The 14,246-nt window shown below is 39.2% G+C and overlaps 1 protein-coding gene across 23 annotated transcripts in view; it reads left to right on the top strand.

Annotated features, from left to right (window-relative positions):
• anks1b (ankyrin repeat and sterile alpha motif domain containing 1B) overlaps nt 1-14,246 on the top strand; it is an 813,858-nt gene that overhangs the window by 794,401 nt on the left and 5,211 nt on the right. For 17 of the 23 annotated variants that reach the window (XM_043713643.1, XM_043713627.1, XM_043713638.1 and 14 more), the window contains 3 exons: nt 719-856; nt 7,084-7,254; nt 13,398-13,523. In XM_043713643.1, coding sequence (XP_043569578.1) covers nt 719-856; nt 7,084-7,254; nt 13,398-13,523 — 435 coding nt within the window. Of the gene's footprint in view, nt 1-718; nt 857-7,083; nt 7,255-10,259; nt 13,524-14,246 lie in introns of those variants that run through there. The other 6 variants (XM_043713629.1, XM_043713648.1, XM_043713650.1 and 3 more) reach the window with 2 other exon arrangements.

The following is a 14,246-nucleotide window of genomic DNA, read 5'->3' as shown; positions in this document are numbered from 1 at the left end:
GCTGTGTGAATGTACTAGTGAGTGAGCATTTACCATAGACCATAAGACACAGGAGCGGAAGTAAGGCCATTTGGCCCATCGAGCCCACTCCACCATTCAATCATGGCTGATGGGCATTTCAACTCCACTTACCCGCATTCTCCCTGTAGCCCTTAATTCCTTGTGACATCAAGAATTTATCAATTTCTGCCTTGAAGACATTTAGCGTCCCAGCCTCCACTGCACTCTGTGGCAATGAATTCCACAGGCCCACCACTCTCTGGCTGAAGAAATGTCTCCGCATTTCTGTTCTGAATTTACCCCCTCTAATTCTAAGGCTGTGTCCACGGGTCCTAGTCTCCTTGCCTAACGGAAACAATTTCCTAGCGTCCACCCTGTCCAAGCCATGTCATCTGTTAACTGAAATTGATGCAGCCAGATAATGTTATCCAGGCTGGGGTAGTCATACGGGCTGAGGGGCAACAACAGTGTTCTGAAGCACGAAAACAGAATTAACGCAGTCAGTGCGGACTCCTAACAAGTTACACTTCCTAAATCAGGCACACCAGTGTTATTTTCTTTCATCACAAACAAAGCAGTATCATGTCTTCCTGTGTAGTGGTGAGCCTTGCCTAATTATGTGTCCTGAGGTTTCTACGTATTAGTTCAGCCCTGCAAATGTCTTATTCTGTTATTTGTGAACCTGCTAATTTTAGTACATTCTTTTAATCATCCGCAGAATATCATCACAGAACATGAAATTCGGAACATTTCTTGCGCTGCTCAAGACCCTGAGGATCTTTCTACTTTTGCTTACATCACCAAAGACTTAAAGTCGAGTTACCACTACTGTCATGTATTCAGCGCGTTTGATGTGGTCAGTCTCTTGGCATTTTTCATTTTTTTCTGAACTGGCAAAAAATTTTTAGGTGTGTTTTTATTTGTTCCCTTTTCTTGCTTGGATTCTTCTATGCCACTGAGCTGGGTGAAAAATAACCAACAGTGTTTTCTATTTCAGCTTTTGTAGAGTAATTAGGTGAAACCACTTGCAAAGAGTTGTGACTATCTGAGAGATGTGCAAAAATGAGCAAACAAACAGCCTGTCTTTTTAAGCCTAACAAATAAAAGTAGTGTCTCTGTTGGCCCACAGTCAACTCAAGCTCTGATAGGTGAGGTCCACCAGCATTGTTCACTGAAGACATTTATATCATCTGTTTTCAAAAGAGTAAAATTAAATTGAAGTTGACACATTTGCTCTTTGTAGCATAGAACACTTTTTTTTTATAGCTTGCAATGTAGATTTCAATCCTGGCAATTTATTAAATTACATTTCAGATTCTTTTAAACACAAAATAAAAGCAAAAGGGACAGTAGAAAAGCAGGACTTTTACTGAGCTTGTAATCTGCAGGCCTCTGACAAATGCTTCAGAGACATGAATTCAAATCCTATCACAGCTGCTCAAGGCATTTAAATTCAATTAACTGATAGTTAGAAATCACATGTTGGTTTTGTTAATAATGATCATGAAGTATTCATTTTGTAGTACAAATCCATCTGGTTCACTAGCATTCTCCAGAAGAGGAAAATGCCACCTTTATCCATTCTGGCCTATATATGACTTCAGACCCACAGCAGTGCCCTCTGACATGACCTAGAAAGCCATTCAGTTGCATCAAATCAGCTAATGAAAAGTTCAACAATAAAAGTCACTCACTAGAGGAACATTGGGTGTAGTGGCACCAAATGGTTTGCAGTGGTTGAAGAAGGCAGCTTACCGGCATTTTCTCAAGGGCACTCAAGGATGAGTAATACAGGTGACCTGTGAATCTCCCAAGCAGAGTCATAGAGACGTACAGCATGGAAATAGGCCATTCGGTCCAACTCGTCTGTGCCGATCAGATATCCCAAACCAATCTAGTCCCACCTGCCAGCATCCGGCCCATATCCCTCCAAACGCTTCCTATTCATTTACCCATCCAGATGCCTTTTAAATGTTGCAATTGTAATAGCCTCCACCACTTCCTCTGGCAGCTCATTCCATAGTCATACCACCCTCTGAGTGAAAAAGCTGCCCCTTAGGTCTCTTTTATATCTTTCACCTCTCACCCTAAACCTATGTCCTCTAGTTCTGGACTCCCCCACCCCAGGAAAAAGACTTTGTCTATTTATCCTATCCATGCCCCTCATGATTCTGTAAAACTCTATAAGGTCACACCTCAGCCTCCAACGCTCCAGGGAAAACAGCCCTAGTCTATTCAATCTCTCCTTATAGCTCAAATCCTCCAACCCTGACAACATCAATGTAAATCTTTTCTGAACCCTTTCAAGTTTCACAATATCTTTCCAATAGGAAGGAGACCAGAATTGCACGCAATATTCCAACAGTGGCCTAACCAACATGACCTCCCAACTCCTGTACTCAATACTTTGACCAATAAAGGAAAGCAAACCAAATGTCTTTTTCACCATCCTATCTAAGAATAAACAAATATGATAAAAGACCAATATCTGGTACATCACATTCTGTCTCTTGTGACCAAATGGATTCCTTTAGAAGTGTAGTCAACAAGCAGGCATTTGATTTCGATGAAGCTGACAATGTACACAGTCTGTTGCTCGTTATTCAATATATGCCAACTGTAACCAGTTGACCCTCAAATTCACATTTGTCCTATTTTATATTTTCAAGGCATATTTTATGACAATTGTCACTTTCCAGAAACAATTCAATGAATGATTTTTTTCATAAGTTTTTACAACTAAAATAACATTTAATATTTAACAATCACTCATACATTACAGGTTGGGTGAATTTAGGTGGATTGTGGTAGATTAGTGATTTTGAGAAAATGTGACTTGAGACCTCTCTGTGGATTGCATTAAGCAAATTAATTTGGAATAAATAGCTACTATTGGTAATGGCAGTCATAGTTGTTGTAAAAAGCCATCTGCTAAACTATGTCCTATAGCGGAAAAAAGCTTTTGTCATTACCTGATCTAGCCTCCAAGCCCACAGCAATGTGTTTGACTCTTAAGTGCCTTCTGAAATGTCCTTTTGTTGAACTTCCTTTTTAAGGATGAGCAATAAAGGCTAGTGTTGCAGAGATGCCTTCATCCTTTGAATAAGTGAATTTTGGAGGTTCATCTTATATATTTGAGTCCACATAATACATGATTCCAAGCATAATTTCTGTATTATCATTGAATGCTAGTACTCTGACTTGAGTATCTTCCCATAATATGTCCTTAGCTCTACTGTGTTCAAAAGCATAATCATTTCCAGTGTTTGAGTCCTTTATATAGCAGAGTTGCCATTAAGATTAATAGAGGAGTCTGTTGCGTATGTAAGGCTTTAGGCTGTGCAGAATTGGTTAACTCAGTCATTGTATAGCTACATTAGTTAAATAAAGCTGAGGCAACCTTCATTCCATGATGTTCTTAAGGTATATATATTGCTTAGTGTTATATTATGGCATAGATTGTAGGCCAGATAGGCAAGTATCTTGAAAGACAGTTAAGATGACATAACAGTATGTGTTGTTTCGGTATAAAGACCTACACATCAGTCACATTCAGTATCTTGGAATCTCTGCAGTCAGTTGTTTTTTTTGTGTGTACGATGTATACTAACATTCGTAAGCAGAAAACACTGTAATTCTTTGATATAATAGCTTTATCAATAGTTGCTGTAAATAAACATCAAGATATCTGACACAATAGAACACAACACATCTATGGTTTATGTTATACAGGCTAACATATGGAAAACCATGAATGGTATCATGTTGGCACAAGTGAGCATTAAAAATTAGTTGTGACAACTAGCTAGTGGCACTACATGGATTTTAAGGGCAGAACAGGTCATAGCACAATGGCAGGTTTGAAATGTTTTTCCCAACAGTCATCAATCCTTCTCACCAACTCGTCAATTGAGAGCTGAAGTTACAACTATAAACAAGACTGAAGTACCAAAATTAATGGCCCCAACTTGTACTGAAACACAGTGAATGTGCTATCTCTTTCTCTCTCTCTCTATTTAGCAAAAAATGAATGAGAGGCTGCTGGAAATCAAATTTTAAAACAAAATGCACTTAAAGTGCTGCTGGACAACCCCAATCTAAGGGAGCTGGGCCTGGAACAAAATATTGTGGGAAAACAATCCCAGCATAAAGTGATTTTCCACATTGAAAAGACTTACCTGTATCCAATATCAGCTGATTCCATCACTTTCACTTCCAAATTAGCTCCTCACATTTTTATTAAAGTCTTTGTGATAACATTAATGTGAATGTCACATACAGATAAAACATACGACTACAAGACTGCAATTTTGAAGGGGCAATAACACAATATATAAAAAAATACAAAAGAACAGAAAAGAACTACACTGTCATACAAATTCTTATTATGTAATTTTACAGAGCAAGAAGGAAACACATAGCAATGATTTGGCATTCTATCAGAACTTCAATTATTTAAATAAAATATCAATCTTTATGGATCAACAGGCAAATGACACAGAATAACAAGCAGTCAAACCTCTCATTTTTGGGACTGAAACATCCAAGAAGAATAAAGTCCTTTCGTATTTCTGATGATGACTGCAAAGATCCTGACCATTTCTTTTAAGATCTTCAAAGATCACCTCAAAGATTGAGTCAGTTTCAGGTTACACAAGCTGAGTGCTTGTCATAATGCCAACAGTTATGTGAAGCAATCGATCAATTCATAGGTGTCATGCAAAGCTACAGAATGAGAGTTCACAGAAAATAACTTAGCTGAAAGGCTTATGGAACTGGTTATTGCCACCAGAACTATTCAATCTCCCAGGAAAGCACTTTTGAGCAAGCCCCAGAACTAAACCATCAGTGCAACGTTAGACTTTGCTCTGTTGTTATTATGACATACATATCAGATCAGAGAGTCTAGTACTGTTAAGGTAATCACATGACATCATGATGTGACTTCTGTAAAAGTACCTAGCTCCCCTTCAGCCACTCTTTAAGATGGACTCCAAATAGTCACTTGGTTATGTATATATCATGTATAGTAATATCAGTTAGCATAGAACCCAGACTCTGTGTTTAAGTCTGTGACATTATAGTGTTGTAAATAATTAGAATTGTAAATAAACTCCATCTGACTCTTTGGTGTATGCATCATGGGCTAATATACAGTAAATATATGGTAAGTTACAGGTGAAGGCAGTGGCCTGGCAGTATTGTTGCCAGACTATTAATCCAGAGACACAATGTCCTGAGTTTGAATCATGGTTGGAGGTGGAATTTGAATTCAAAACCAATCTGGAATTAGGAGTCTAATAATGACCTTGGAACCTTTGTCGTTTGTCTGAAAAAGAGAATCTGGTTCACTAATGTCCTCTAAGATGAAAACTGCCATCCTTACCCGGTAAGGCCCATATTTAACTCAAGACCCACAACACTCTTGATTCTTAACTGCCCTCTGAGTAGTTAGAGGCAGGGAAATAAATGTTGGCTTCGCCATTGACACCTATATCCCATGAATCAATAAAAAGAAAAAATACAAACGGCATCATATATTTTGTTGGATATTGCTGATAAATGACATTAAATTTAGAAATGTTTACTACCCCCCTGAATATGACTTTCTGTTACCATATGGTTATTAAAATTATAGGGTGATCCAACCACAACCTTAGATTACAGGGTTATTGCAATGGGCCCAATCTTAAACTGGAAAACTTTGTAATCCGATTTATAGGAACCTTTAATATTTCTAGCTTATAATTAAGGTTGCATAAATTTTTGAGACCGAAAACTGTATCCCTCCTTTCTAAAATAATGCAAATTAATATATTTAACGGAACCTGCAACTTGCATTGCAAAACTTAGTGGTGATTAGATAGTTTTTCTTTGCAACCGTGTAACTGTTCAATGGCAGCTTCATTTAGTCGGCTTGCAGAATTTATCAATTAATGTTTAGAATGAACTCAATTAATCTGGGCGCAACCTTGCGATATAACGGGAAGGATTATGCTTTAGAACACAGTAGAGCTATGGACACATGGGAAGATGTTCAAGTCAGAATACTAGTCAATCCTGAGAATTTTGTATTCGCATTCCAATGATAATACAGAAATGATATTTGGGATTATATATTATGTGGACTCAAATTTATAAAAAGGTGAACCTCCAAAATTCACTTATTCAAAGGAGAAAGGCATCTCTGCAACACTAGCCTTTCTTGATTATCTTAAACAGGGAGTTCAACCTACTAGAGCACTGGGAGAAAACAGACTTTTAATTTCGACATTGTGAGATCTAAGGATCAATTATGGGAAAATGTTCAAGTCACAACTTTAGCCATTCCAGAGAATATTTGTAGAAGCATTCTAATGGTAATATAGTGGAAATAGTTCAAACAGAAATGTCTAGAAAATGAACCCCAGTGCTGCAGACGTCTCCAGTTAGAATCAGCAACTCAGCTGCAGTGGAATAGATCCTGTTGTTTCCATGGAGATCCAGAGTGTTGCAGTGAAAGTTGTTGGCAGTAAGCGCATTAGATATTAGCAATCTGTCAGTTAAAACTGCTGATACAATACAACCTTTGAATCGTAATTACATTACGTAGCCTCAGAGAGCAAAATATAATTAGGTAGTATGAATAATCTGTCAAAAGCAAACACCCTGGAGTTATTTATTTATATATTGATACTCATATCAAATCAGAAGTGTGTCAGTTGGTGCAAAACATCAAGAAAAACAAGTTTAAGGGAGAATTTTACTAAAGCAGCTTGAGAGCACGAACTTATTGTAATATTTGATATGATGAGTTGGACTTCACTTTAATTATGAAACATGCCATTTTTAAGGTAATGTGCTGCTGGTTTAAAATTAATAAAAGATAATGTAACAAGACATGACATTCATCATTCTTATTTTACTAATATGGATTAGAATGATAAACATACTTCAGAGTGCTCTGTTTCTCATCTCCTATCCACTGAAGTTAGAAAATATAGTCATTTGCGCACAATTTCATCCACTTTAATTTTATTAAGTTGCCTTCAAATGATACTTATAAATCCAACAATTGTTTTGTTTCTCTCGTTTCTCCTCCAGAATTTAGCCTATGAGATCATTTTAACACTTGGACAAGCTTTCGAAGTGGCTTATCAGTTGGCCCTACAAGCCAGGAAAGGTGGCCATGGCCCGCCCACAATGCAAGATAGCCTTGAAAGTAAAGCTGGCAAACCCATTCCAAAGCCGCGAGCAAGTATCCGGAAATCTGTGGTAAGAGTCTAATAAGCAGATAGATGCATAGCAACAAGATGGATCCTTTTCTGCTTGTTATTGGCAGTAAGCAATTCATTGTATCTCAGTGCCGCACTTGGAGATCTTGTGCATTAAGGACTAGCTGTCTGCTGATATAAATTGGATGCGAGAATGTTTAACATGCAACAAACAGTCAGAAGGAAATAAGTTAACAATGACCTTTCAATAGTAATTATACAAATGAATTGCTATCTGACATGCACATTGTTGTATGTGCTGCTAGTGAGCTGTTGCAAACAGTAAATCGAGACTGAAATTTCTCCATAGGGACCTGCGGCAAGCTAAAGCTTGCTTTTGTCACCAACAGAGGAGCTATAATGTATCCAAGAAATACGGTTTCTGACTATGCGTTAAATCATTAATCATGTGAGATTTCTAACCTTTATTGTTTATCAGTGGAAGAGCAGGAAAGATGACAAGCATATTTGTAAAATATTCTGCTAATTGCTAACTTAAATATGAATTAATTGAGCCCACTTTATCATTTTGCTGCTAGGTACGCAATGCTATTTTTGGGAGGGTGATTAAGTGGAGACATGCTCCATACCTCCTGGTGCCCAGTTGTTAAGTTGAGAGTGCAGAAACCCTGGCAGCAGGTTACTGGCTCATTCTCTTTGCCCAGGACTGGTAACCAGGATAGAATTGAAACATGACTAAACAGACTAATCATGCAGTATATATAGAATAGATCATTCCTAAACCTGTGCAGCATGAAAAAATACATCAGCTCAAACACATTTCTACTTGAATGCATTCAGTCTGCTGGTTCTCAAAATGCATATTGGGTGATTTCAGCTAACAGGAAACAACTCTTGAAATGACCATTAAAAACTAATCTGCTATTCGATAACTGGTTAAGAAAAGATTTGTGAGGATGCTATCACAAATCTACAGAAATTTGATTTAATGTCTTTCCAGTTTAATGTGAAAACCTGTGGGAAAGGTTCAGCTCCAAAAGTGAGGGGGAGGGGTGACCATTAAATTTGCATAGATTTTAATTTCAATAAAGGTATGACTCTGACATAAAGTACCAGAAATGCTGTAGGATAGTATGTGCAAGCTTTAATTAATTTCTTTTTAGTTTGTTATTTTAGTTTCCTCTTCTCTGTCTTATTTTGAAATATTAAGTGAAAAGAAACGAACCCCTGAGCTGTTCCCCTCGCTGCATTCCAAATGAAATAAGAAAAACTGGTAAACTGTTTCCTCAACCATCCTGTACTCTCAGTCCACCCATCAAGACAAAAGGATCCTAGCTGTCATGATCATTTATCCTACACTATGCCACAGAAGGAAAGTGTGAATAACCTTAGCATGGCCCCTCAAACTCTGATGGATTATAACAGTTTGGTCTGTTAGCCACGTCTGAGTTACTGTCTTGTTGCCTGCATTTATCAGAAACTCACCACCTGTCCCCAGCTATCGATTCACTCAGCTGTTGCAAGCATAAACTCTGACTTAATTGCTGCACATTCTAGAGAAAGGATTCACGAATACCTCACACAATCGGTGAATCAATGTAACATATTCTGCAGAAAATTCCAGCTTTCTAACATTGCAGCAAGCACCTGGATAAAAGTATCTTAGTTATGAATGAACAAGCCTACATTGGCAAAATAACTCAAAATAAATGCCCTGCACTTTGACACTTTATACGTTAATCTGAAAAAAGGAACTCTCAAATTCAAGCAAAAATTGCATATTCTGATAGAACTCTGTTCCAACTATAGTTCTATATTTGAAGAAGGAAAGCATGAGGGAATACTGAATTGTTCTAAACGTTGAAACCTGCTACTGCATACAGTGTAGCACCAGCACAGATTTCATTCACGTAGGAACACTTTATAGCAATATTTCTCAAAACAGCGAATGTATTTTTAATGTTGACACTGCTGTCTTTGTCTGCTCCATCTTCTTGTGTCGTTGTCCCCCACTCTTTGCTCCGTCACTTGTGTGAACAGTAATTTCTTTTAATAGTTTGGAGTTCATGGACCCTTTCCAAATCGTCATTTTCAGGCAGCTCAGGAAATGGATGATTAATGAGAGAATCATTCTTGAATTTTTCTTGTGATTTGTCTGTCCTGGCCTCATTCACCGCTCTGCTGGCTATTAATAGCACCCACATGCTGCAGCCAGAGAGTTACTGCTTTCCCATAAATTCTCAGTATGACAACTTGGCATTATCCCCTTGAAAAGGCAACCTATTTTATTGGCACTGATAAAGACCTTCAGGGGAAGCCTTTTGGCGGTGATAGCTGGTATCAAAGGTGGCTAGCAATGGTCCAAAAGCTCTGATCCTGAAATGAACAACTCCATCAACTGTAGCCACAAACGCACCAAATCACATCTTCATTTCACCATGAATGGGCTTTTGTGCGGTGGTTGGAAGATGAGTATTGGTGAATGGTAGAGTGCTGTTTTCTTCCGTGCACTTTTACCTTGTGCTCTGATGGAACATTATCCAGGCTGAATGCAGAGCAACGTATCCCTTAGGCTTCTCAAAAGTAGAGGCCGGTACATCAGTTTGAGTGTTGCTAATTCTGGATGGATACATTTCGGGAGATGGCAGTGGACGTAATGTCACAGAAAGCCAGTGGTATGGCGTGAGCTGACTCTGAGGGGAAGCAAGGACCTGGTTCCTCACTGACATGATCAGAAATCCCCTTAGAGATAGGAAATGTCTGCCACCTGTCCCCTTCCTGCCCCAGGCCTGGTTTAAGAATCATTTAAATCTGGAGGGTTTTATAACAAAAATTAGGAAACTTTTAGTTGGCAAATGTAATTTGAAGACACCTCAATGCAACTTTTACTTAAAAAAAAGGGTGCTACGAGTATAATGTCACCACTGTAAACTACTGCTGCTGCTTAGAGTCACTGCCTTGTTTCAAGATTAAGAGATGCGACTCTCAAAGTATTCTCACTCGCACTTAGACCAACAATAGCGCGTTCTGTTCTATCCGCTATAGATCGGGTCCGGAGCTACATCAGGAACAGGGAGATCAACTGGTTCACGGGACAGTGGCAATAAAATACAGCCTTTCCCGATGCTTCAATATTTCAAGAACACGGCACTCTAGCCCTGCTCTCTTGTGCGTGATTCGTGGTACCTGGGATCACCCCCGGAGTCAGTCACAGAGAACAGAGAACGGAGCACCGAAGCCATGCCAAATCGACAGCAGGATCCTAGACGAGTCCTCCAATTAAATCTGACCCAAAGTTAGGGCCATTTGTCCCCACCCTCCATCCTCCCAAAAGCTGGTCAGATAAGCCACCATTCCCATTGCAACCTGACAAAATCCCAGCCACTCGGAGTCTTAATAACTTCTTTTTTGGTTTAAGGAGGTTTGAATTTGATTGGATGTGTGTGGTGTTAAAATCCCTCCCGGAATATTTTTCTGCCAGGAAGTTGATGCTGGTTCCATTGCACTCCTGACTGTTCCGGGAGGCCGGCAATCCTCGTTGGTTTCCGGTGTGTGGAAACCGACCTGAGTGCCAAATTGAATTTCCCTGGCGAGCATTAAAGCTGCTCCATCTGCTTTTCCTCTTCAAAATTGAATCTGACAATCCACTTATCTTAGCAGGGATTGCCATTTGGCAAGTGCTATAGGGTAATGCATGTTGAGTGCTACAATAGAGGATATTGGGGAAACTAGAATATTTTTTTTTTCTCTGTTTTCATTTCAACCCTGTCCTCTTCCAATCAACCCCTAATGCTCCCAATATCTCGGTGAATGGAGAAGGCAGGATGAAATTTAGGTTGTCTACCTTTCCATTCTGGGGAGTTGCGAGAGAGTGCTTACCATCAGTATTGCAGTAATAGGTGTCGTGAAATTGTTTCCTTGGTTCTATTTGACAGATTGACAGGAGAGCTGGGCATTATTATTCTGCCAGGGCATGTGTGATAGTTGGGGAAAAGTCCGGGGCAGCTCTGGACCTAAGTTATGGAGGTAGGAATAGGGGACACTGTGCCTAATATCATTGACAACACTGTTGTGCTATTGTCATTCAGGGGATCACAATACAAGCTCTCAGTTTTGTTATGAGAAAATGTTTAGTTGTGCATACTTTCCAGTATGCTAATCCCCAAAACATCTGGAGACAAGTTTATAGCAAAGGCATTGGTGAGGCCAAATTTCGCCACAGAAGATGGCAGGACCTCACATTATTGAGAATCTGCACCTTCTGCCTTGTGGGCAACTGAATGGGCACTGCAGCTAGCCCCCAGGATGAAACACTAGCAGTAAAAGGCTGCAGTGTGTAGGTTACTCCCTGGTCATCAGGGGTTGGGAAGGGGGATGTTGTCCGTCATTGATATGGCACAGGAATGCCTTCAGTTTGGAGGTGGGAGGGAAGTTGGAGATCAGGGCCAGGGGAATTCTGAAGACTTGAGCATGGGAAGAGTCCAGAAGAAACCTGTCATCATAGGATTGGTGCCTGCTGCCTCATGTTGCCAGATCAGTGTAGGGTCAGTCCTTCTCAAACAAGATTCCCAGATGAAATGGAGTATCTAGTTGGTCTGAAACATGTTAGGAAGCATGCTGCCTTTCCAAGATGAAAGCCTGATCTTCACTGTTATTCTGCATATGCGAGCTAAATGAGCCAGGGTACAATTTATAACTGCATCCTCAGACCCTCTCTCAGTAGTTGCAGGATGGGGGGGGGGTTGAATATTTCACATTGAGGCCATAATTATTTATTCATTTGGCTCATCAGCCTTCCTCCTTCCTTCATGAAAGCATTCCCAAGTTGGGCAGCAGTCTCTCTCCAGTAGCTTTCCACTTGTCCATGTCTAAGCATATCTTTAAGCTTCATTACAGAAACAAAGAGGTCTCGCCATTGGGTGAAGTGAGATGGCACAGAAAGCAGACTCCCATTGGCTGTGTTTAATCATAGTATATATGAACTAACACCCCTTCTAACCCCAACCAATACCAAAACAGCTAGTGCAGCTGATAACCTAACAAATTGGTAAATTATTTTGCGGTGTTATTCGGATAAAATTGTATTACCGAATGTATTTAGCACTTTGAAACCTGTCCCTTGGACATGAGATTTTTGTTCAAATCATTTTTCTGAGGTTTCCCTTGCTGCTTCTGTTATAAGTTGAAGTGAACAAGGATGTGTAAACTTCTGGTTGAGTATTCACCATAAAAGCAATGGAAAAAATTCAAGTTGCCCGGTTGCATGCCAATACAATTTGCAGTTTGGCTTTTACATGCCTTACAGCACTGACAGGATTACTTGTGGTGCTGATGAGGAACTGTACAGTGACCATGGGGGTCTTTGAGGTGCTGAGAACATTACAGGGCTGTTGTGCCTCAACAAATCCCAGTTGGAAGGACACCAGCATTTGTGCAGAAAGCTAAGGTGTTCTTTTTTGAGGAATACATGTTTGTCGAGGAAAACAAAATGTAAAAATTCCAGAGCAATTAAAATGAAGCAGCTTTATGCAGCAAGGGAATTTGGTGTTAATGTGTCTTTCTTGGACCAGGTATAAATTCAAGTTCAACCTCTTCTGCAAAATTGGCATTTTTTAAATGAATAAGTATCTGCTTGTTAATTTTCTTCAGAATGAAGTATGGATTTATGTTTCCTGTAGCCCTAAACTTGTACCGTATTAGTTAAATCAAATGTGAAAATGTAATTTCAGTTGGAAAAAAAATGTCTTGTAGATTTTTCCCAAGCGGTATAAATGGGTTCTAGGATGGTTAAAAGATCTGTCTCCAAACCAAAGTCTGTTTTTGCCAATGCATTAAAAGTAATGTTGTAGGGATCAGCTATGCCCCATTCTTGCACTTGTGGCAAGTTTCCATTTTAATCGCTTCAGGGAGCTGTGGAATAGAAATAAGATGGTGCCACAATAGGAGGGAGTGAAAGTCATCATTGGCAGCTCCCTTACATCACACCTATTTCCAGCTGATGACACTAAATAGATAATGGGCATGGCATGGGCCGGAGAGTTGGTGATAATGAGAAAGCCCAGGAGAGCGTTTGGTCTTGTATAATTTTTAGATAACAACACTTGAAAGTGTCTCTTTTGCTAAGAATGCCTCTGCATTTTTATGACGCATATGTATAGCTATGTTGTTTACACTTTCTTTCAGGTGAAACATCCAAATAACAGATGGTCCTTAGATCATATTTACACCCCTCACAGGCCTCCCCATCCTCCTCCTCCTCCTCTTCCTCTTCCTTCCAAGTTTCATCATTCTCTGCCGCACAAGTTTCAGGTCTTATTTTTCCTTTGTGTGCATTGCTGTGTCTTTCCCTCTTGAGTTTTTCCTCTGTTGGCATCAAATGTTATTAACTGTCCAAGGCTAAAATTCAGTTGGTGTGATGCTTCAATATAGCGCTTCAGAAAAATGTTTTTCAATTTGTTTGAATTTGATTAAAAGGAAGCAGCTTATTTTATTAAAGCATCCAAGGAACTGGCCCACCAACAATGTGCAACATTTGAAAATGGCTCTTAGTTCCCTTTCAGTAAAACAAAATAGCAGATTGAATTTAACCTCAAAATCACAACCGATTTTTGAATTATTGGTCAATGTAAATGGGCATTCAGAAGCTAGATTCTGTCAAACAAATAAGTTGAATGCATTTTGTTTGTAAAATAATCAGGATAAAATAATGATGTGAATTGAAATGTAATGCTATGTTTATAAATCTGCTGATACCCATCTTTCCTTCGGGGGTCCTGGTGCAGCTTAGCATGTCTATACCTGCAACTTTTTCAGGCAAGCTTAGTTTGAATTTCTGTATTATTATAAATGCTAATGAGATATAAGCCTGCATTAAAAGTACCCATAGTTTTTTGTAGGTTCTCTGATGCGCATTTAATTATTTATGAATGAAGTATTATTCCAGCAGCTCCATCGTGACACCACAACTTCAATAAGGGTTTTCAAAGACCTTTATTAAGAATAGAAAACAAATGTGGCATTTGGAGTTTTGTT

This window comes from Chiloscyllium plagiosum, chromosome 23 (genome assembly GCF_004010195.1).
Source record: "Chiloscyllium plagiosum isolate BGI_BamShark_2017 chromosome 23, ASM401019v2, whole genome shotgun sequence".
Taxonomy (NCBI): domain Eukaryota; kingdom Metazoa; phylum Chordata; class Chondrichthyes; order Orectolobiformes; family Hemiscylliidae; genus Chiloscyllium; species Chiloscyllium plagiosum.
The sequence above is the reverse complement of the archived record's forward strand: the minus strand, read 5'-3'. Positions and strand labels throughout refer to the sequence as shown.